The sequence below is a fragment of the Alosa pseudoharengus genome, unplaced genomic scaffold (assembly GCF_046254945.1).
Source record: "Alosa pseudoharengus isolate Yale_2024_CS ecotype anadromous, Long Island Sound unplaced genomic scaffold, YU_APseudo_1.1 YU_APseudo_1.1_scf_10, whole genome shotgun sequence".
NCBI lineage: Eukaryota > Metazoa > Chordata > Actinopteri > Clupeiformes > Clupeidae > Alosa > Alosa pseudoharengus.
Window position 1 is genome coordinate 36,913,750 of NW_027468565.1, and position 24,923 is coordinate 36,938,672.

The following is a 24,923-nucleotide window of genomic DNA, read 5'->3' on the forward strand; positions in this document are numbered from 1 at the left end:
ACACGTTTGTCCAAAGTGACTTACAGTGACATAAATAAACATTAAATTAACATTAAATTAACAGTTTAAAGTAGCCATATCCTAAATGATGATACAAACAAAATTTAGTAATATATTTAACAGAATAATAACAATTATCATAAACATATACAAACCAGAACTTAAATTAATTAATTAGATGTGTATAAAATGAATTAGATAAATACAAGGTAAACAGATGAGTCGTTATATGCTTTTTGAACACCCCACAACTATCGCTAGAATAGCTAGAACAGTTGATAAATCATTCCACCAAAGAGGGATCACCGAAGAAAAGAGTCTGTTGATGGAAGGCCAGCATAGCAGATGCTCATCAAAGGGGCTAATATTAATCGTGTAACCTTTTCAATCCTATCATAACTCACAGGCTGCATCCGTATAAAGGCTTTTCAGGTTTCCGTTTCCTCTGTTTTTATCTCTCTCATTTCATCTCATATCTGTTTTGCTGAATCACTGTACACACAGATCATTTTGATGAGATGGTGCCAGGGCAGGCACAACTCCGCTTGGCAGCAGGAGCAGTTTCCAGACATAAGCCATTCTAGGTTCAAATTGAAGTTAGTCTGGACCAATGTAAAAATAACTGCTAATCTAAAATCTCACTGTAGTTAAAAAAAAGCATTTCTCCTCCTGAGATGAAAATGCTTTTCAAGGTTGAAATATCACCTTTGTAACGTGTTTTGCATTCAGGGAGTCATAGCTCTGTCTTGAATTAATAAGTGACCCCTTTTGTTTTTCCCAGCGTGTTGTCTCTTTGTTTCTCCCATTTTTCTCCTGCCATTTCCCTCCTCTCGTTTATCCCCACCTGTCACGTTCCCTCACCCACTTACTGCATTGTAAAGCCCTAAATCCCCTCAGCCAGACTAAAATACAGCTATGGGGAGAGTGATCCTTCATCCTTCATTTGTAAGATAATGGACTCATTTGTTTCTTGAATGTTTTAAGTAGATGTTGGGAGGATCTCTGTGGAGAACTCTACAAACTGTTTGTTATGATTAAGTGTGTTAGGTCAGCAGTTAATTGAGATCGACTGCTAAAGCCAGTGCTTTTCCCCACTGCCTCCATTAGCCAGTTCTGATGCAGGCTTGGCTAAGCCGAGGTGCTCAGGAGACGCTGGTTCTTTGCTAATGAGACAGTTGAGGTGTCTCCTCCGGTGACAGATCCGTCCGCATCAGTCTTGGATGCAGATCAGGCTTTGTGCTGGGAGAGGGGCTAAAGTTAGTCTGGAGAGCTTTTTCCGATTTTCCAAGGAGCCAACTTTTGGAGAGACTTGTTCGAAGTGTCTCATTCAGTGCCAGATACATGGTCTGTATGCAGACTAGAGGGACTCAAATGGCAGTGTAACTTGGTATGGCCGAGGTCCACTGACTTCAATTTTGGAAAGGAATCCAAGCTTTGCACTGAATTATTGATTATGTCAATCACAGACAATTCAGTAAAAAGTATTAAGCTCTATAGCTGAGGTATCCACACCCATTGCTTTAGTTTTGACTGTAGATAAAAGTAGACGCGTTACATAGTGCAGTACCAGATGTTCCAGGCATGCATTGGCAATGTCATATACAGTACAGTAGACTCCATTCTCCATGTTAATAATATTAATAATAATAATAATAATAATAATAATAATATGTTTTATTTGTTACATAGCGCCTTTCAAAGCACCCAAGTAATGGTAATTTTGATACCATAGATTTAATAGAGACCCAGTCAGACCAATAATATGAAAAATCAGGAACAGAGTTTATTTACAATGATGCGCATCAAGGGAGAGACAGCATGACTTCACCTAAAGATCCATTAGCTGCTCTAACTAGACAAGGAAATAGTCAGGGTTTAAGTATCCTTCCAGGCTGACGGGAGATGGCGTTGGTCATCCCATCTCACGTGGGCTACACTGAATCAGACTCTGATCAGTGGCAACCTGGCAATCCGGAACAGATAGCTACTGTGAAACACTGCAAAGTCAACTATAATATTAATATTATAGTTGAGAATAGTTCAGTAAATCAAACAAGTTTGAATCCCAAGCAAAAACAAAAATAATTATCTTATTGAGAGGAAGCAAAAAAAAATAAAAAAAATTCAATACAGTTAACAGTCAGATGCATCTTTCTTATGTGTATTCTCAGTTACAGTCTGTAACAGATATGTGACATTCATGCATATCAGCTGGCCAACACACACACACACACTCTCTCACTCAGGGTTCATGTCGACTGACAGGAGAGAATACAAAGACAGAACGGACTCAGTCTTTAGTTGCAACACATAACATGTAGCCTATAGTTTTAGACACATTCTGTCTCCTAATTATTTTGTGGTATTTTTGATTGGCTGACACACAATGTTAGCAGCACTGGGATGTTTTGAATAGGCGTCCCCACCTTTATCTTAGTTTGGCCCAACTAATGCTGCTGACCATGTGTGGCTGCCACAGGCAGACAAAGCTGCCAAGTAAGTTAACTTTCCCTTAACAACGCAGATGAGGCGGATGTTTTCTTAGATTCAAATAGCTTTGCAGCTCCAAACAAACTATGCCAATTAGTAGTTCAAGCAGGGACAGGTTGACACTCAGACATGTTAGTATCAGAGAACACCTTTAGCAGACAATTGCAAAGTAACACATACACATAACCCATAGGTCAGAAACATACATAGACATACATGTTGCTGCACACTGCCCACCCCCTCCCTACATACACAGCACATTGTCTTCAGGATCTTCTCCAACACACATCCTCTACATACTTACAGCACACTGCCCCCACCTACCCTCACACACACACTACACACACACACACAGTCACTGCTCCACTCCCCTCCCGCCCACACACACATCTTCACTGTCATCACTCTCATACATCATACATACAGTACTCTGCTTGCAATAGTAAGTCCCTTCACCATACTTGCAGTACACTGCCCCCTCCCTCTCCCCTACTTACACAGCACATTATTTCATCAGGAAGCTCCAACACACGTCCCCAACATACTTACAGCACACTGCCCCCCCCCCCCCAATACACAGCACATTGTCTCATGAGGAAGCTTCTCCAACACACATATTGCACACTGCCCTCTCCCCACATACACAGCACACTATCCCATCTCCCCTGTCATCCCCCCAACACACACACCAAGACCCCTGGCAGTTGGGTTAGCCCCTTGAGCCGTGGATCTGCCCAAGGTTTCTTCCTTGGTAAGGGAGTTTATCCTTGCCCCTGTTGCTCTTGGGTGCTCCTTGTTGGTGCCCCCCCCCCCCCAATCCCAATCCTCCCCCACCTTTCTTATGCTTGCCACTTAATCTACTAAACCCCTCTTCTACTGCACTTTTTACCCCCCCCCCCTCCCCCATTAATGCACAAACAGGCTGACACCAGACATAATTTCACTGCATTTCTTACTTCCAGTAACTATATGCATGTGACAATAAACTTCCTTGTATCCTTGTATCCTTGTATGTTGAGACATAAACTGACTCATGTTCCTCATTGGTTACCTTACAGTGACTTGTCTCAAAATTTGACAGATTTTCCAATTTAGCAAACCCAGTGATGGTGGTCTCCCACCCAGACCCAGCATCGAACATCTGTAACTCTCTGGAGATTCGTTGACGTAGGCCCAACCTGTGTGCGCACACAATTTGTTCCTTCTTTTACAGGGCCGGATAGCTGCTACAACAAACTATCACCCAAACTGTCTATTCCGTTACGAAAGACAGGAGCTCTACTCAACGCAATCCCCCTTTGCCCATGATGGCAATCATAATAGCACTTTAAAGGAACAAAACGTACTACTCACCGAGAGCGCGTCAGGGCGGCAGAGCGGGCTGAGGGATCACACACAGTAGGTTTGGTAAAAAGAATAATCCTTAATTGACCTTTCGCGACAGCTAGACCGGAGTTGACTAGATGGTAGCTGTAAGCCTGTCTGTAAAAGTTACAACCTAAGAGGCTCTTTTACAGAGCCACGGAAAAAGAGTTTATTTACAATGATGCGCATCAAGGGAGAGACAGCATGACTTCACCTAAAGATCCATCAGCTGCTCTAACTAGGCAAGGAAATAGTTAGAGTTTAAGTATCCTTCCAGGCTGACGGGAGATGGCGTTGGTCATCCCATCTCACGTGGACTACACTGAATCAGACTCTGATCAGTGGCAACCTGGCAATCCGGAGCAGATAGCTACTGACGCAGCCATGCAGAACAGTGAAACACTGCAAAGTCATAATATTCCCACTTATCTCTAAATACATTCATTACCTAGAATCATACTTTTAGTGTCAAAGTGACCCACTGATGAGAAATGCAGAACATTAAACCACATATTGGAATATTGAACATAATGTTCTATTCCACTTTCTCTCACAAGGTCGCTTTACAGAGTAAACACAATAAAAAAAAATGATAATAATCAGCACACACTAGACATTTACACATAAGACAAAAGATACCGGATGGAGCGACGTAATCGCCAGCGTACCCGAGACACCTAACGGTAGACAAACAAGACAGACAACAAACAAACAATTAACAAATAATAAAATAAGAAAGAAAAAAGAAAGAAAGAAAAAAAAAGTCTGCGTTAACTTAGTCCAACTCAGTCCAATGGCAATGATAGCACATGGCTGTGTCTTCAGGCCAACGCGGAGGATTTAGCGTTTTACGTTAGGCCTTGTAGGCTGCAGTCTGGAGATCACTGGAAGCAGTCTGAAATCATGTCAGTGTAACATCTAAATGGATTAGGTTACAGTTAAGAAAAGGAAAGCTCTTAATTAAGGAAAAGAACTACATTGTGTTACTTTAAGCCCACCCATAAATGTCTGCATGTGTGACTATCCACAGGAACTCTAGGAAAGTCTAGGAAAATAATTAATATAATAAGTTAGCAACATCTGTGCTCCATTACTGTGTGTTAGCATTAAACATTTAGTCGTCCAATTTTCACAGCAATGCAGATTTCAATTATGCTACAAAAGAACATTTAGCTGTCCCATGTTGCGTATCTGATGAAGTATCTGCTTTCTTATTCATGCCCAACATCCCTGGGCATCTGCATGGTGTTTGTATGCCATCTGCTCTTCAGCTGGTAACTAAACATTTTGTCTTTTTTGTCACTTTTTGTCACTTTTCCAGATTGTTGTGGGGGTGATTCTGTTGTACTACCTCTTGGGTATAAGTGCCTTGATTGGAGCCACCGTCATTGCACTCCTGGCCCCAGTGCAGTACTTTGTGGCAACCAAATTGTCTGAAGCACAAAAAAGTACTTTGGTAAGTTTTCTTGACGGTTTACAGACACAGCCACACACCTTAGTGTTGTTGTTGTTTTGAATTGTTGTTTATGTGGTGGCTCAATATGTGAAGCAAAGAAAAGCATCCAGTTGCCAGTCTTTAGCAAGTAAGCAAGTTAACAGTTGTAGTTGTAAACAATGACAGTGGGGAAGATAGCTCTGAAATCAGGTGTCTGAGTGCTAGAGGCGTGGCAGCTGTCTGCCTCATTGCCTGTTCCCTTTGGATGCTGTCCCGCAGGAGTACTCAAATGACCGCTTGAAGAAGACCAATGAGCTGCTGAGGGGCATCAAGCTCCTGAAGCTCTACGCCTGGGAGCACATCTTCTGTGGCAGCATGGAGGAGACACGCAAGAAGGAGCTTAAGAGCCTGCAGACCTTCGCCCTCTACACCTCCATCTCCAGTGAGATCTCTGACACACTCACCCACGCATTACATCCATCAGAGAGAGAGAGAGAGAGAGAGAGAGAGAGAGAGAGAGAGAGAGAGAGAGAGAGAGAGACTCAAGAGACTTTCACACACAACACTACCATTACCAGCTAGAAGCCAGACCAACAGATGCCCAGTATTTGCCTGGAAAGCTAAGTTGCCAACCATCAGAGGAGACTTACTGTAAATGCCAAGATTCTGACCATCATCAAGGTCATAGGATCCTATGGCACTGATCACAAAGACTAAGATTCCCCGGTGTTCCAATTTGTCCCTTAATCATTCCCCCTAGTGTTGATTGATTCCCTCACTCTCCTCCTCCAGCTGGTGTGTGGTGAGCATTCTGGGGCAAAATGGCTGTCGTGCCATCCATGTGGTTGCTTCACATTGGTGATGGTTGTAGTGATGTTACCCCCTCTAACTGTAAAGAGCTTATGGTACCTAGAAAAGCTCTATAGATATAAATGTAATGTGTTGTTGTTGTAATGTTGTTGTCTGCCGGGATTGTCTTTAAGATCAACATGCTCTTTTGGCTGGGGGTCTTTTGTTAGGTTTTATTCAGTTTACCTATAGGCTATTTAATTAAGTTGATTTTAAGGAAGGTAATTGAATTCAGAATTGGTAGATTTAGACTGTCAATTGAAGCAGTTAGTTGGAATGATGCCCGGGGCTTTTTTCTGCTAAAACCGTGTATCTCAGTGATTCAGGCAGAACTATAGCCACGGGGCCTGATGCTTTCAATTCAACTGACCTTTCTTCCATTTCAGTTTTCATGAATACAGCCATCCCAATCGCAGCTGTTCTTACCGTGAGTATATTTTCGATTTAAGACGTGTTAGAGCAACTCCACTTCCTCTTGTCAGTTCCTTCCTGACATTTACCTTTGTAATCAAGCAGCACACGATGTGTCTTGTCTGCTGAAGGGCATTTAAAGAAGACAGCTGTGTGTGTCTGAGGTCATTTTGAGAGGAAACTGGCAGGCAACCAAATGTGTCAGGGCTGGACAGTCTGCCTCTGCTCACATTTCACAGAGCACCTCAGAGTTTAATTACCTCCACTAAGCCCTTCAGCAAGACTTGCCCTGCCATACCGATGGATGGCAATGAGACTTTTTGTGATTGCTGTGCAATGTCAGATTCACTTAAAGCAAAAGTATGTGGATTTTAGCCAGACATTGGAGCTAGCTACCGAAAAGACACAAAGAAACCCTTTCAAACACCATCCAAAGCCTAATTGGCACTGCTAGAAACCTGCTAATGCTAATTAGTGTGTGTTGGCAATATAGTCAGTAGTCAGCAAAGTCGTGCTGTAAAAGGTTTTCTTCAATTTTTGTGATGTGTTCCGATCTGGATCACAGAACTGCATAGTACATATCCTGGATGAGCTGTGGGAAAAACATTGTGTTTCTGTCCTTCTTGTGACCGTATATCATCAGAGTGAATTTGAAGATGATACCACAACTAGATGCGCGATAAAATCATACATCAAAAAATTACATAGTGTTGCTTTAATCTGTACTTGCACTGATGATGGGTACCTGAGTACCTCAGAGTGTCATTACCTCTGCTAAGCCCTTCAGCAGTACTTTCCCACTTTTCATAGGGATGGATGGCAATACTGTACTGCTGTAGCCTGGCTAACGTCAGACCTCGTCTCATCGAGATGGGGTCTGGGAACTAGACATTAATTTTCTCGTATTTGAAACGTGGTTTACGAATGTCCAGCGGCGTTGATTGGGCGCTACGAATGTCTATCAAATGCATCTGTACGTAGCTCATAACAGCTTCGGTGTGTCGTCATCGTCTTGCTGCCCTCCCTCCATTCTGTGATTGGTTCCTTCGTTGAGGTGAAAACAAAGTCCATAGAATCCAGGCTGCCTAGCAGCATGAATAAAATCGCTGCATGGGAAAAGCATGGGAAAACCCAGGCTAGTACTGCTGGGTGGCAATGGGCCCATTTGTGGTTAGCCCTGTTCTTTTGTAATATCACTTTTTGAGGCACTGTGTTAAATGCAGTGCAAGTCAGTAGAAGAGGGCCATGTGGCTGCGAAATCGAAGCCTACAGAACTCTTCATAGCTCCTTTAGTGTATCTTTGAAGCCCTGTTGATAAGTCTTTTTCTTCTGCCTGTGAAGACGTTCGTGGTCCACGTTCACATCTCGGAGGATGCAAATCTGTCTCCTGCTGTAGCGTTTGCCTCCCTGTCCCTCTTCCACATGCTGGTCTCGCCTCTCTTCCTACTGTCCAGCGTAGTGCGCTCCACTGTCAAAGGCCTGGTCAGGTGAGTTCTGTCTGTGTACAACTAACATCTGTGTTAAACATGCAGGAACTGATTATCCTAATTATTGATATCTTAATTATATAGGTGAAGCTATGACATAATAAGACTAATGGTGTTGTAGGCCTTATGAAGAAAACTTGTTTCTTTTATAACTCGATATTGTATTATCAATCAATCCATCAATTAATCTGTCAATTAATTAGTTAATCAATCAAACAATTATATAGCCATGCTTCATATGTTTGATTGAGTAAAATGCAATTAGTGTGATAATAAATAATGTAGTTATAAAAGCTTTTGACATGAGGCCCTTTGAGGTAGCTTATTATTGTGGCTGAATTCTGACCCTTACTGTGGCCCTTTTCTCAGTCTTTGGTTTGGCACTTGATTCTTTGCTTGCTGCTCTGTTTTTGAGACGCTAATGGGTGTTTGCGCTCTGTAAGTGCTTTCCAATTTACTGTCTGACAAGGGTGGTTAATTATCTGTAGCAGAGTAAAAGCTTTTATAATCGGCAAAGATGCCGAGGTCCTGCTTATTGGGCAGAGCAAAATGGAGCACCGTGGAGCATTCCATTATGATCTGGACCAATGGACCAGTATGGGAAGATAATAGGATGTGACTTTGATAGGCAGACACAAATAGTTTTATTGTGGATATTGTTTGAGCATGATAAGCCTGTTAAGGTTGCATTTAAATGAGTTTAGTGTTAGGTCAAATAATGAAAGTACCCTAAGCCTGTTGCAGTGTCATAAAAAAAAGTCATTTATGTTGATAATATTTAAGAAGTCATTATAAAGTGGTTATGTCTGACATTAAGGGCAGACTAATGGAGTACAAAAGGGTCATAAGAGGGTGAGGAACCTCTTACGATAGTAGAGGGAGAGAAATGAGCTAAACAGGCTTTTAACAGGTGTGAATAAGAGACTGAGAGCGTCTCTCTGATCCCACAGAGTACAGAGGGGGTGAATCGGTCACTGCCAGGGTCCACTGCAAAAGGGGACCACTTTGCAACATATTTTGGTCTCCATGTCTAGAACTCAGCCCTCACATTTTCAGTGGCATGTCTTCATAGTTTTTGTGGTATATGTACAGTGAGTAAACTTATTTACTGATTCAGTGCTATAGTGATTGATGACTGGCAACCATAGGGCAAATGAAGCCATCCTTGTGAAGGATAAGAATATGGTAGAAATAACAGGAATACACCATGTGTTGCGTGTCTCGTATAGACCCAGACTATCTCTCACTCAGCTATGAAAAAGCCACTTAAAAAGTGCTGTCTGGAGGAGCTGTAGGCCCACGGGGTGTGTGTGAGACAGAGACAGCTTAAAGCTTTCATCATCTCTAAGAACAGGACAGCAAGCCTCTGAGAATGTTTACAGAAAAGAGAAAGCTGGTGTAAATCATAGATGCTTTACTTTCACTTCATTGCAAAGGCCACTATAGATTTGTGGTGATTCCATTCCATTTGGAGAAGTGGAAAGCTTGGTCTTTGCTGTATATTATATGATTGGTATTCTGCACATTTTGTTTGTGAGATATTTTAGTTAGTGAATCTAGGCTAGTCTCATGGGGAACCATGTAGGTAATCAGGCAAGGTTGTTTATGAGGGTATTTAGGGACCTGGGAATGGGGTACGCAGCTGTAGTTTATTATGACACACTGCAAAAACATCTTGTCTATCCAAGTGTTATTAATCTTATATTAATCTAGTAGGTATTGTTAGTATGAAGATACTTACCTGACGATTTCTCATAAAAAAACATATGACTTCATTTAATAAGAGTTTGACTTATTTTAAGACATATTATCATGAAAACAAGCAAATCTGGCTGCCAGTGTGTTAAGCAAATTTGTCTGGATAAAGACGTCTTAGAATAAGTCAAACTCTTATTAAAGTCAAAGCGATCTTACGAGATAACGCTAGGTGCCAAAAATTGAAATCTCAAGAATCACTGCTGACTAAAAACAATTATAAGATTATAACACTTAGTTAGATATCAGTTTTTGCAGAGTACTGGCAAACACATACACACACACATGCAAACATGTGCAATGGCACACACACACACACACACACACACATTGAAATCGCACGCACACCCACACACACACACACACACACACACACTCACACACACACACACACTCACACACACACACACACACACACACACACACACACACACACTGCAAGCAGTATATGTATGCTACTCACAGAGGACCCTTGGGATGACAGCTGTTATACCATACTATGAAGTATACTGCATTGCAGCAAGATTACTGCATAATCTCAAGGTTAATATGACTTGTGAGAATGAAGATATTCAATTAAGTTCCAGATGGTGGTCATATCCTGTACAGCACATGTATTTCAGTGAGTAGATCAGTATAGTAGATAGGCAGTAAAAAGTGAATCAGAACCAGTGAGTACAAAAAAGTACTGTTTAGAGCAAATGTATGAAATCAGCTAAATGAAAGACAATATTTGCTCTTGTGTGTGTTACTGTACATACTCTGTTGGGATGGTAACTCATGTGTTTCCCCTGTGTGGCTGTGTGCTGTGGTTCAGTGTGCAGAAACTTAGTGAGTTCTTCTCCTGTGATGAGATCGGAGAGGAACAGGAGCCCAGGACCACTCTCCCCCCGGCCTCCTCCAAAAACAGCAAGTACCAGGCCCTGGTGAGTGTGTACCATATGTCAACAGACAAGTCAGCTCTGTTCATCATTATTCTGTATAATCCATTAACAGAATTGACGATAATAGTTGACATTTCCCATCATTTTGTGTCTTGACTCCACATGCTAATCTCAAACTAGCTACCACATGGCATGTATAAAAATCAGAATTTCATGGATTTTATGGTAATCATATTACTGTTTTCTTTTTTTTTAAATTGAGTGAGAGATTCACTCCGATATCAAAATAACAGATTTGACTAATCATTTCCTGCCAAAGGAAGTGACATATCTTGGTGCAGCGTTGTTGGTCAAAATGGTTGTTGATTTTATGTGGTTAAAAGAGAGTTAAAAGAGTTAGACAAGAATATTGGGACGGATAAAAATACTGCATTTTTGATACTGAAATTGCACATAATAGACATTGTATGCAGCTGATTCTATAACAGTTAAAGGAATTATCCGGAGTAAAATGCACTTTCGATTTCCGGATGATTGGGGGTACATACGTTGAGTTGGCATCAAAATTATGTCATTCGGATGTGTTTTGAGAAAGTTCGATTGTACCGTTTTTAGTCACAACTCGTAGCCTGGAAGTGAGTGGGGCATTTCAATTGCGCCGCTACAAAACGCTATTTTTGTACCTCTTCTACAGTTCCAAACAACATAACACTTACGTGGTAGTGAGTAGAGGGTCCCTAAAGCCAAACTGAAGTATCCCGAGGTCTTTATGTGGTCGAATAGAGAGTCCAGAATGAATTTCATCAAGCCAGTACCTTTACAGAAATGTTGCCATCTTTGCCGCCACCTTGAGGGGAAAGTCCGTAGGAGTCTTATTGCTGAGTGTGTTGTAACACGCTCTGGAAATTCACAATTTCGTCGCCGTTTAAAAAAAAAAAAAAAAACATAGTCCAGTATTTCTTTCGAAATTGAAATGAAGTTGTATGGACTGGACTATGTTTTTTTTTTTTAAACGGCGACGAAATTGTGAATTTCCAGAGTGTGTTACAACACACTCAGCAATAAGACTCCTACGGACTTTCCCCTCAAGGTGGCGGCAAAGATTGCAACATTCCCGGAAAGGTACTGGCTTGATGAAATTCATTCTGGACTCTCTATTCGACCGCATAAAGACCTCGGGATACTTCGGTTTGGCTTTAGGGACCCTCTACTCACTACCACGTAAGTGTTATGTTGTTTGGAACTGTAGAAGAGGTATAAAAATAGCGTTTTGTAGCGGCGCAATTGAAATGCCCCGCTCACTTCCAGGCTACGAGTTGTGACTGAAAACGGTACAATCGAACTTTCTCAAAACACATCCGAATGACATAATTTTGATGTCAACTCAACGTATGTACTCCCAATCATCCGGAAATCGATCTAAAGTGCATTTTACTCCGGATAATTCCTTTAATGGATTAATCCCCAAAAGATTAATTCCCAATAATGTTAGACTTAGTAACTTGTTACATGTTTATTCAAGTTAAAAGTATGAATCAGTCAGAGACTGGTAATAATATAGGGGAAGGAAGTCATTTAGTTAATATTTTATAGATTAATTGGGTCTAATATCATAATATAAGTGTTGTTATTGGTGAAAGGTTGTCACAATTAGCATTATTGTTCAAAATTGATTCAATAAAGATTTATATTTTTGAAAAATAGCAAAATGTTTATCTCGGAGACGCAACTGCTACCACGAATTCTAGAATGACTCGTGTGTGTGTGAGAGAGAGAGAGAGAGAGAGCTGTGTGTGTGTTTTTTAATGGGTGATAAAATACTGAAGAAATCTGTTTAGAGCTCTCTCTCTCTCTCTCTCTCTCTCTCTCTTTCTCTCTCTCTCTCTCTCTGGTATGTGGTCAGCCTTTAAAGGTGGTGAACCGTAAGCACCCTGGTCGGGAGGACTGGAACAACTTTGGGCTCCACCGAGACCTTGAGGAGGAGAGCCTCTCGCTGGACGATGAGGACACCTGCATCAAGGTGACACACACACACACACACACACACACATACACACACATAAAACTGCCTTTTTGGACAGCCATTGTTATTCTTTTCCTATCTGTTGTTAGTGTGTGCAGTGGACATGTGTGTGCTCAGTTGAATGTACTCTGCCCTGAGTGCATGTTTTGTTTAGTTTCTCCTCCTGTTTCAACAGATCAGCAATGGATACTTCACCTGGGTAGATGGTCCCCCCACACTGTCAAATGTTAATATAAAGATTCCATTCGGTAGGTCTCCACTGATTTGTTGCTGACGTATTTGTGTGTGTATATACTATAAGTTGCATACTCTGTATCACTCTGTATTACTTATACATATAATGTGTATTCTACTGTGTGTGTGTGTGTGTGTGTGTGTGTGTGTGTGTGTGTGTGTGTGTGTGTGTGTGCATGTGCGTGTGTGTGTGGTGTGTGTGTGGTGTGTGTGTATGTGTGTGTGTATGTGTGTGTGTGTGTGTGTTTGCCCTCAGGTCAGCTAACCATGATTGTGGGCCAGGTGGGATGTGGGAAGTCCTCCCTGCTGCTGGCTGCTCTAGGGGAGATGCAGAAGACCTCTGGTAGTGTAGTCTGGAACAGGTGAGATGTCTGTCATTCTTACAGGAGTTACTGCCAAACAATCACTTCCTTTAGCTCTAGATCATTCTAGTACTCCGCTGCTGTGCTGTCAAGATCAACACTGTGCAGACTCTACAGTACATGTGTCTGTTCCCTGAAGGCCTTTAGACCATAGAGCAAAGTAAGCTCTGATACGTATTAACCTCTCAACACACTAATGCCCATAATGTGACAACACAGTGACCACACAGAGTCTTCAATCAGAGGAAGGATGGAGAGGGGAATGATGGAAGGATGGAGAGGGGAATGATGGAAGGATGGAGAGGGGAATGATGGAGAGGGGAATGATGGAAGGATGGAGAGGGTAAGGATGGAGAGGGGAATGATGGAGAGGAGGAGAATGATGGAGAGGGGAAGGATGGAGAGGGGAATGATGGAAGGATGGAGAGGGGAAAGATGGAAGGATGGAGAGGGGAAAGATGGAAGGATGGAGAGGGGAAGGATGGAGAGGGGAAAGATGGAAGGATGGAGAGGGGAAGGATGTGGGTGATATGGAGCTTCTGTACATCCTTCTCCATTGATACTTAATGGGATATACTCTGGCATAATGCAATGATCAAGTTCAGTGACCTTGTATAGAGGATCTCCCAGCAATGCTACACATCTGCAATGTCAAAGAGGTGTGAATGTCTGTAGGAGAAGGAGAGAGAGAGAGAGAGGGAGAGAGAGAGAGAGAGAGAGAGAGGGAGGTGGGTGGAAGAGGAATTGAGTTGCCAAGCTTTAGTCTGTGAGAGCATTGAAGGTTATTTGTGTGTAATTATATGGTGGCGATAAGAGGGCCCTGTGTATTTGGTGCTCATGGAGCAAAGGGTCAGATTTCCCATTAGATCTTCTCCTTGTGTCACTCTCTCTGCACTCTGATCCCGTGCCAACAGTCAGCTGGCACACCCTGCAAATTGTACCCGCTACTCCCTCCCTGCAAATTGTGCCCGATCCTCCCTTCGAGAGAGCCTTATCTCTACCATTTTTCATGGCAATGTTGTTTTGCGAAGGCATACAAGGCAGCGGTGGGAAACTGGGCTGGACTAAACTAGACTCGGCTCATTTCACATTTTCCCAATCAGTAACCGAGTGATTAGGACATTTGCAAACATTGGTCTTAATGGCTTTTGGATGTCCCCAGAGTCCTAAGGTGCCATGCGACTGGGGCACGTCCACGCCAGATGCACTGGACATATCAACGCTTGCCTGAGTCGGCCTGAACCACAACATTAGCTAACTCAGACCCATCTCCTGTTGGGATGTCCTGTAGCTGGTTGAAATTCAGATGGATAGAATGAATGAATTAATGAATGAATGAACAAACAAACAAATAAATAAATAAATAAATAAATAAGGCTTTCAGCTTGGAGCCTCACTGATAATCTGAGTGAGTAGTTTATCATGCTGAGACTATTCTTGGGATTGAACCGGAAGAGGCGTCTGTGCCATTCTCTCGAGCAACTGGTCTGGATTCATTTCGATCTTTCAGCCAAAGGATCACAGCTGCAGCTAGTGAAACATCCCTTCCAGATTTGGATCAAGCTTTTCTCTAAAAATGGACGTAGACAGAGTGTTTGAAAAGAGAAGACTGACAGGGCTAAATCATTTTGATGTGACTGATGGAGGATTGCATGGGATCCCAGAGGATGACTGACGATTATTTTTCTGCTATCAGATCTCATCATTTCAATAGCTTCCCTGCATTGCTCCATGGCATTTTAAGTATACTTAAGCATAGCATACCAGGGGATCTATGGAGTGGTGGTGGACTTAGCACCTCCTCAACACAATGAGTGCCGTGTCCTCTGTATGCCTCTCGAGGTGCCATCTCTAAAAAGTCAAGGAGAGCTAAATGTGTTGCCTGCCAAAGGGGTGTAAATGTCATGCTTCTGTGCCTCGGGGCTTGATTGTGGCAGCTGCTTTGTGTGGTGCTTCTGTGCATGTGTGCATGCCTGTGTGTGTGTGTGTGTTTGTGTGTGTGAGTGTGTGTGTGTGTGTGTGTGTGCATATGCTTTTGTTCTGTTAGCATTTTATGCAAATGTGATAACACCAGTGACTCATTTCAAAGTATTTAGAGGCTGATTACATCACGTAATGCCCATTTCAAACTACAGAAAGTATACAATTTTACTGTGTATAAAAAGGTACAGTGTCCATCTGTGTATAAAAAGGTACAGTGTCCATTTCCGCGCTCTACTGTATGTTACCTCTGAATGAGCTGTGCTTGCTGCCACCCTGTCTGTTGATAGTGGGTTTCACAAAAGCCTTGTCTTGTTTTCTGAGCGTATCTCACAACTATTCATAACTGGAATGACTTCTCAATCATGTGGACGTTAGCAGAGTTAAAGATAATGGGCTTTCATGTCCCCTGAAAGTAATCAATGCATTGCTTGCGTCAGAGAAGAAAAGTATGAATTGGTATTAAATGGACAGATTATGCTTTCAGATGTTATTGACTTGTTTTACTTATTAATTGATCTTATGTTTTCCTTATTTTTGCAGTCTTCCCAACCTGGACTCAGAAGGTGATGAGAGGTATTTTATGATTCCTGTATCTATTTTATCTGCATACCACTTACATTGCACATTGTATGAATGCCTATCAGCACTGTGACTTTAAAATAATCAAAGTTAAATTGGGTAACAAACCAATTTCCCTTTACCATTGTACATACCTCAGGAAAATAAGAGCAGAATTCAAAGCATGAAAAGCATTTCTTCAAAACAAGAAGGGACTTGCACTGCAGCCATGAGGGGCACTTTACAGGTCTCCCATTAATAACCTCTGCTAGATCAACCTCTCCTGACCACGTCTAGGAGGTAGCACCTGCTCACCAGTCTGCAAAAAAACATTTATTCACACAATGACTCATCAAATCCCTGTAGCGCTGTAATAGGATTTGGTTATGAGCTCACATCTCATCATGGGATAAGCCGTCCGTCTTTCTGACGTAGTAGTATTTTTGAATATTTAGTGTCGCCTCTGTCATTGTGGCTCTAGATAGGCGACACTAAATAGACTCACTGGGAAACTGCTTTATGCAACATTTGATTGACAGCACAGTGAGAAATACCGCCTGTAATAGTTATAATTATAATTAGTTTTAGCTAATTACAGTGAAATTATGGTTATGGTTATGGTTATGGATTTAGCAGACGCCTTTGTCCAAAGCGACACATAAATACAAAACAACATAATAATATTTAAAATTGAACAGGGAACAGATTAAAATGTAGGTCAAATATAGTAAGGAGAATAGTTATAGTACACAATAATATCAATTCAATCAATAGCCTAATAAAAAAAGCAATGTAAAAAAGGGGAAAGGCAATAATAAAACAATAATGTCAATTCAATCAATAATATAAAAACAATGACATGCTAAGACTACATTAAGGAGAATATCAATAATAAACAATAATGTCAAATTAATTAACAGCCCAATTAAAATAAAACAACATTATATAAACCATAACACATAAGCGCTTAAACAACTAAGTATATGTTGAATAGGAATGTCTTTAGACCCCTCTTAAACGACCCAAAACTACCACAGGAACGGAGAGCACTGGGCAGTTCATTCCACCAACATGGAACCACTGAAGAAAAGAGTTTGGAATTAGACCCAGTTTTCATGACTGGTCGACACAACATACGCTCACCAGAAGACCGCAGTGGGCGGTTGGGGGTGTAAGGCTTGATTATTGAATTAAAATAACTAGGAGCAGATCTAGTTAGTGTCCTATAGGCCAAAGTGAGAGATTTAAATGTAATTCTGGCTACTATAGGGAGCCAATGGAGAGTAACTAGGAGAGGAGTTACATGTGTCCTCTTTGGCTGATTGAAGACCAGGCGTGCTCCAGCATTCTGAATCAGCTGTAATGATCTTGTTACACAAAATTAGCATGTATAGGGTTTGTTGCTGGCTTAAACAACTTATGTTACATGTTGGACGTGACTCAGTTGGGAAGTGTCTACTGTGTGTGGGGAGTCTGATTCTCGGCAAGGAAACCTCTGGTTGGTTTGGATTTTATGGTCCTGTCAGTCAGTGTCAGTCTGGTGTGTCAAGAATGTGGTTGTAACAAGTCGCGTCTAAGCTGCTTTTGTGTCTGGAGGATACAAAGCAGGATGGTTGCTATGGAAGGTGCTCTCTGCTGCGTGTTTTCAGTTAGATCCTCACCCCCCACAACTCACACAGGAGCTCTCCGTTCTGCTCTGCAGCACAGGGGCAGGGACACACCAAGATCCTCACCCCCCACAACTCACACAGGAGCTCTCCTTTCTGCTCTGCAGCACAGGGGCAGGGACACACCAAGGACACTCGATTACTGCAGGATGTGGTGTGCACTGTGCTGAGCTCAGTTTGAATTCAGTGCAGCATACAGATCATGCTGATTTTTAGCATATGCTTAGAGGACGTCTTATTAAGTCTACGTAGTATTGTGTGAGGTTTAGTCCCTATTAAGTTGCAGTAATCGAGGTTTGACTTCAGTCTCTGCTATTTGTGGCCAAATGGATTCATATTGTTTGACTCCCACCACTGCTGTTCATTTGGCGTACTTGAGATAAGGTCATATTGAAGGTCATCATGTTTAAGAGAGCATAGCTCATAGATGACCTGGGTGTATTGGTGGATTTACACTGATTGCCCCCCATGAGTACACCACTAAAGTGCAGTAACAAAGCCATGGCTACTATTGCCCTGCCTCTGGGCACTAACTACTCACCTCCAACAAGCACACTTAATTTGCCAGACACATGGGGCTGGGGGGTTAACTGAGATTAATGTTGACTATTAGAACATTCCTTTTTTTGTGTGTGTGTGTGTGTGTGTGTGTGTGTGTGTGTGTGTGTGTGTGTAGCCCCACTTGTAAAGACACAGCTGGAGAGGGCGATATCAGGTATGCTATTAAAACAATATATAACAAAACTATAACAAATATATTTATTTTGGAAATTAGTGTAAGAATACTTACAACTTGATGTAAAATTATGTAACAAGGCTTTGAAGGTAAGAAGTATTATGGATATGTGTTTGGTTGTAATTGTAATTAAATTGTAATTGTAACAAGACTTTGAAGGTAAGAAGTATAATGGATATGTGTTTGGTTGTTTGCCATTAAACGACATGGCAGAAATTTTCATTTTGATACTTATAATACTTAAATTATGCCACTTACATAATGTAGCCTATAGTGCTTTTTTAATGTTTAATGACAGGATAGAGACTTAAGAAAATGTATGTAGACTAACAATAGAATTTTAAAGTCCTAATGATCAGCCTACTTATTTGTATGTCCCGCAGCTGACATGGAACATTACTAACCGGTTCTGGAACTCTATTTTTTTGTTCCAACCGGTTCAGGAACGTCAATTTTAGGGTTGAATTGAAAACCGGATACTGTTTCTGTGTCGGAACGAATCAATTGGGGGAAAAAATCTGGTTCAAAGCTCTGAATTGTAATAATTGTACTTGTATTATTTTAATTGTAATAATCTAAAATCAAAGCAGCTGCATTTGGTGCATTCAGACCAATACATGATACATCAATGCATCTCAACATTCCTGTGTTCCTGAGTGTAGATTAGACAAGCAGGTCTAAGATGGTAATTTCTTTGTCTCTCCATTAGGAAGAGGGGCTCTGTGGCCTACGCCTCCCAGAAGCCCTGGCTCCTGAATGCCACCCTGGTGGAGAACATCACCTTTGAGATGCCCTTGATCAAAGAGAGGTAGGTCTTGGCAGTCATTTTCTCCCACTCACCCTTTTTAATGATGCTTCGAACGGACACTCGACCAAGATTCCACTCCAATCACTAGGTTGTTTGTTTGATTCTCTTGATTAATCTTCTTGTCCGAATTAGCCATCCATTAGCCACAGCCTTCCATTAGAGGGTAATGAAGGTCATCTTAACTATTACTCTATAATGAGCACCGAAGGGCTAAGGACTCTGTGGTCTGTTGCTTCTCTCACAGTGTCAGATCAAACTCCTTTTGCCAACACTTTGTTAGTGTAAGGATATGTTATGCCATTATGTAAACTATCTTTGCTGGCTTTGGGCTGAATGTTTTGAAGTACTGTAGATAAACAGAATACCAGTTGTGAGCTGTTGCAGTTATGTGTTCAGGAAGCTCTCAAATGCAGCACTTCAAGTAAACCGTGGCTGCAGCTCTGCGTAGTCTCTCTGTGGTGGATGATTTACCCCACTTAACTGTAATCAGTTTCTATAGGCTGTTGTTCCATGCAAAACTAAAGAGGTACCTGACAAAGACCTCTGGTCGAAATGTTGTAGCTTAATAAACCACTCTGGGAGCTTACCGATATATAACAGTGTACTAGTATTTCTTTATTGTTCTTATGTTGGCAGCCTTATACCCAGCACCTGTTTCATTTTTTGTAGATGTGCGTGCACTTTTATTCATTGACTGTTGTTCCATGCAGTCAGTGGGAATGCTGCCCAAACACCATATGCTGCCTGTTTTTTTCATGCGTTTGTACACCTACAAGCACACACAAACAAACACACATATCTTTCTCTATCACTCGTGCTCGGGTGCACACACACACACACACACACACACACACACACACACACACACAGACACACACACACACACACACACACATCCAAGTGTAGACATACACGCCAAAAGATCCATACTTTGACCCACTAGTATATAATTACTATTAGCCTAATGGTCTTTCTCTTGAGAAGACAAATGGGTTCCATCTCCTTGTTGCTGTGGTAACATCCCATAGACACTGATGTTTGCTCTGCCCATTTGACTCCTTTGTCTTTTTCTTACACCTGCCACTTACAGTAAATGAACGCTCTCTTGTCATCCTTGTTCTTTTTATCCTTTTGTCTTCACGACCCATTCTCTATTAGATCAGTTCTGGCCTCACATTTTATTTAACCATAATTGCATGAAACAGTGTAACACACTTTTGATCGCCCCCTATTACCACTTAGGCTACTATTCATTTCTATACAAACCAAGACGGCGGATTCCTAAAGAAACACAAGCACCCACACCATAAGTGTATCTAAATTAGCTATGTACCAAAAATTACATTTTACCGTGACTCGAAGAGCTATATACAGTCTTGTAGGCCTAAGGCTGCGTGTAGGCCTACAAATCCGCTTATAGCTCCAGTGGAATTTTGAGGTAGCGACAAGCCGTTCATGTGCCGTTGAAAGTAGACGACCCACTAGGCCAGCACTAACCTCTGAGCACAGTAAACAAAATCGGATAATTCAGGCAGTAAAAGCCCCGGTAAGAACCAAACCAGATTTTGTTCAAATCTACAAATCTATGGCTACTGAAAAATGTAAGGTTAATTTATCAAATGTTATTTTGAAGTATTAAAAAAAAATGTTGTTTTAGAATTTTCAGACCTTCATAACTAAAGGTGCTGGTAGAATGTCCTAGAAATATTATACTGTAGGCAATGGCTTGGTCAGATTGCATGATTTTGCCACGATTTTGTCGTAGGCTAGTTGATAAATTTCCAGTGTCGTGCCCAAATATGAAAGGTCGGGAACGATACCGAAGGAGGATTGCGTCTTGTCATGTGACATATTCAACGACCAGCGATTTATTGTCTGTAACATTACACGACACCACAACAAAAAGTCTAGCATGTCAGATTCAGAATTTGTGGGGAATCCCCTACGACACCCGTGTTGACGACATGGACAATAGGCTACATGATCTTGTAGCCTAATGGGGCCAATCTCCCGACCAAGACGCAGCGAGAATTTATGGTTTTATGATTGCTTAGGCCTAGTCTGACATGGTCCACCCTAAAAGACCATCCTGGAAGACAAAAGAAATCTTGTACCTGTAATCTGACCAATCCAAAACAGTCACAGTCCACTGGCTACTGTGTAAACTATGAACAGCTGTGTTTTTTCTGAAACTGGGGGGGTTTATTACATGTATATAGCAACTCTCCATCAAATTTGTGTGTGTGTGTGTGTGTGTGTGTGTGTGTGTGTGTGTGTGTGTGTGTGTGTGCGTGCATGCGTTTGTGCGTGCATGTGTGTGTGTGTGTGTGTATGCCATTATGTGTGTACTCCAGCATTTACACTGCTTTCCCACCATCTTCTTTTGTGTGTAGATATAAGACTGTCATAGATGCCTGTTCTCTGCAGCCGGATATCGACATCCTGCCACAGGGAGACCAGACTGAGGTCGGCGAGCGGGTCAGTTGCACACACACACACACATACACACACACACACAGACAGGTAGGACCCTCCCATGACATCTTTGAAACACCATCACACTCCATTAACATAGATCTGCCCTACTGATTAAGAGGAAATCAGAAATGTGTCTGATGCGGACCTCAGGATCACGGTTTCTTAGCGCTTGTAATGCTTGTAATGGATGTAAATGAATGTTGCAGTGTGTGTTTTTGGCATATGGTTCCAGATCCTCAATGTAATCTGTAATTCAATTCAATGTAATGGTGGTCTCTGCTGGCTGTGTTGAGTGTGATTGTGGTCTCTGCGGGCTGTGTTGAGTGTGATTGTGGTCTCTACGGGCTGTGTTGAGTGTGATTGTGGTCTCTACGGGCTGTGTTGAGTGTGATTGTGGTCTCTGCTGGCTGTGTTGAGTGTGATTGTGGTCTCTGCGGGCTGTGTTGAGTGTGATTGTGGTCTCTACGGGCTGTGTTGAGTGTGATTGTGGTCTCTGCTGGCTGTGTTGAGTGTGATTGTGGTCTCTGCGGGGTGAATTGAGTGTGCTTGTGGTCTCTGCGGGGTGTATTGAGTGTGATTGTGGTCTCTGCGGGGTGTATTGAGTGTGCTCTGTGACGTGATGTGCAACTCGGTCTTGCTCAAATGGGCCTCGGGGGTTTGACATGGTGGAGTTATTCCACTCCACTCCACTGGCCATCTCACTCTCTGGACTGGGCGAGATGAGAGCGCTGCGGTAGCTCTCCCACCCTGCTCTCCCCTCATCTCTCATGGGGCGTTTTGCACCATCTCTCCTTTCCGCTAGGCTTTATATTTCTGCCTTTCATCTTGTTGTGGCAGTCTGGCTTCTCTCTCTCTCTCCCTCTCTCTCTCTGTCTGTTTATCTATGTCTCTCTCTCTCTCTCTCTCTCTGTGTGTCTGTTTATCTATGTCTCTCTCTCTCTCTCTGTGTCTGTTTATCTATGTCTCTCTCTCTCTAAATATACCTCTCGCTGTTTCAAATTCAAATTCAAATTCAAATTCAAAGGAGCTTTATTAGCATGACTGTTTGGATACAGTGTTGCCAAAGCCAGTGTTACAGATAACACAGTAGTGTCACAAAATGTTTCATCTCTCTCTCATCTCTCTCTCTCTCTCCATCTATATCTCACTCACTCTATCTCTCTTTACCTCTCTGTTTCATCTTTCTCATCTTTCTTCCCCTCTATTATATATCTCTCTTCCCCTCTCTCTCCCTCTACCTCTCTGTGTCTCATCTTTCTCTCATCCTTCTCTCTCTCTATCCTCTCTCTCTCTGTCAATCGATTCAATTCAGTTCAATTTAATTAAATTTAAGAATTTATGGACATGATTGAAGATACAATATTGCCAAAGTATAAATATACTAATAATATAATTAATAATATAAAATAATTAACATATAATATATTTGTTGTAGATGTATGCATAGATAACATATTTCATATTATATCATATATTGATACAACCTCACTCCCTCTCTCTGTTTCATCTCTCTTCTCTTCTCTCCGTTAGTCTGACCCATATGAACCCTCCCCCGTCCACTCCCCGTCTTCATCTCTTCACTCCCCTCCCCTCTTTATCTCTGGTATTGTTCCTCTCTCTCTCTCTCTCTCTCTCTCTCTCTCTCTCTCTCTCTCTCTCTCTCTCTCTCTCTCTCTCTCTTCTTCTCTGGACCAGCGCCCAGGAGACTGGTGGCTGGTAATGCTCCATATGAAGTTGTGTTATCTAATCGTATGTAGCACACATACATCCCCTAGGGGGGCTTAAGGGGTCAGTCTTGTCATTCACTGGAGAGGGTCTTTCACACTTGTTTTTATGTCTCTATCTCATACCATTTCTCTCAAAACAGCTGTTCAGGAATTAGCCCAAGAGCTGTAGAACTTATAACTCAGGGGTCATATTACAGAAACTTCCTAACTCGAAAATCCTATCTTATCTGTTTGGTAACTACGGTAACAAGGGTTAGGATCGGATTTCGGAAAAAAGTCATTACAGAACGGCCGATCCTAAAGCCAGTGTTCTTATCTTAACTCCAGATAGGAAATGTGTATTACAGAAATATCCTGAGTTACTGTCAAACTGTCCAATTACTGTTACACATAAGCGAGATGACAGCTCTTTTGTTACATGTAGCGCAGGTACTGTATAAATCGTCTTGTAAACTACCAGTGCTTTTTCAAAGTTCACAATGTCTCGTTTTAAATGTCAAGGCCCTCGGAAGTCTACCAATGAAGTATGGAGCTACTTTGAGACTCGTAAATGGTGTAAAACAGTGATTTATTTGCATGGCTAGGCCGATAACTAGTGCCAGATTTCTGAGTGCAGGGGACAAGCCGAGATGAGCTAGACATATGTTCACACTCGGTATCATGTTTCAACCCACTTTAGGTCAATGTCACACTGGAATTCTCCTTTAACAGAAGTGGCAAAAGATAAGATAGGATTCCTAAATTAAGATAGGATATGTTTCTGTAATACCAAATTGAGAAAAATCCTATCTTACACATTTCCTATCTTAACTTAGGACTTAAGATAGGAAGTTTCTGTAATACGGCCCCAAAATGTTCCGGTGTACTTAGACAAAGCACATGTTTGCATGCATCATTGCTGTTACAAAAGCTAAATCATTATTCACCACTTCCCTGTCCATCTCACTGTCTCAGCCCTTTACTTTTTCTCTCTCTCTCTCTCTCTCTCTCTCTCTCTCTCTCTCTCAATTTTCCATTTCAATGGTGCTCTCCCAGTAAGTATGGGAAATTGTCTTCATTTTCTAATAATTCAAATTGACATGTCTTTTTTCTCTCGCTCTATTTCTCTCATTCTCTCTCTCTCCCTCTCTCTATATATACTGTATCTATCTCTCAACCTCCTTTCAATTCATCCACTTACCCTCCTCCCTGTCATTTCATGTTCTCTCTGTCCCTCACCATCTCTCTGTTTTCCCTCCCCCAGGGAATCATCCTGTCAGGAGGTCAGCGCCAGCGAATCGGAGTGGCAAGAGCCCTTTACCAGTCCACTAATGTAGTCTTTCTGGTGAGCCCTCTTTTCTTTCTGTGTGTGTGTGTGTGTGTGTGTACGTGTGTGTGTGTGTGTGTGTGTGTGTGTGTGTGTGTATGTATGTGTGTGTATGTATGCGCGCGTGTGTGTGTGTGTACGTATGCACGTGTGTGTGTGTTTGTGTGTGTGTGTGTGTGTGTGTGTGTGTGTGTGTGTGTGTGTGTGTGTGTGTGTGTGTGTGTTGTGTGTGTGTGTGTGTGTGTGTATGTATGTGTGTGTATGTATGCGCGCGTGTGTGTGTGTGTGTACGTATGCACGTGTGTGTGTGTGTGTGTGTGTGTGTGTGTGTGTGTGTGTGTGTGTGTGTTGTGTGTGTGTGTGTG

At 41.9% G+C, this 24,923-nt stretch overlaps 1 protein-coding gene across 1 annotated transcript in view; it reads left to right on the forward strand.

The window, feature by feature from the left end:
- Positions 1-24,923, forward strand: part of abcc8 (ATP-binding cassette, sub-family C (CFTR/MRP), member 8) — a 75,380-nt gene that overhangs the window by 28,212 nt on the left and 22,245 nt on the right. Inside the window, exons 9-21 of the mRNA XM_076271460.1 lie at positions 5,177-5,311; positions 5,570-5,732; positions 6,526-6,566; positions 7,892-8,037; positions 10,610-10,718; positions 12,580-12,696; positions 12,875-12,947; positions 13,190-13,295; positions 15,819-15,851; positions 18,180-18,218; positions 18,949-19,047; positions 21,441-21,525; positions 24,496-24,576. Coding sequence (XP_076127575.1) covers positions 5,177-5,311; positions 5,570-5,732; positions 6,526-6,566; positions 7,892-8,037; positions 10,610-10,718; positions 12,580-12,696; positions 12,875-12,947; positions 13,190-13,295; positions 15,819-15,851; positions 18,180-18,218; positions 18,949-19,047; positions 21,441-21,525; positions 24,496-24,576 — 1,227 coding nt within the window. The remainder of the gene's footprint in view (positions 1-5,176; positions 5,312-5,569; positions 5,733-6,525; positions 6,567-7,891; positions 8,038-10,609; positions 10,719-12,579; positions 12,697-12,874; positions 12,948-13,189; positions 13,296-15,818; positions 15,852-18,179; positions 18,219-18,948; positions 19,048-21,440; positions 21,526-24,495; positions 24,577-24,923) is intronic.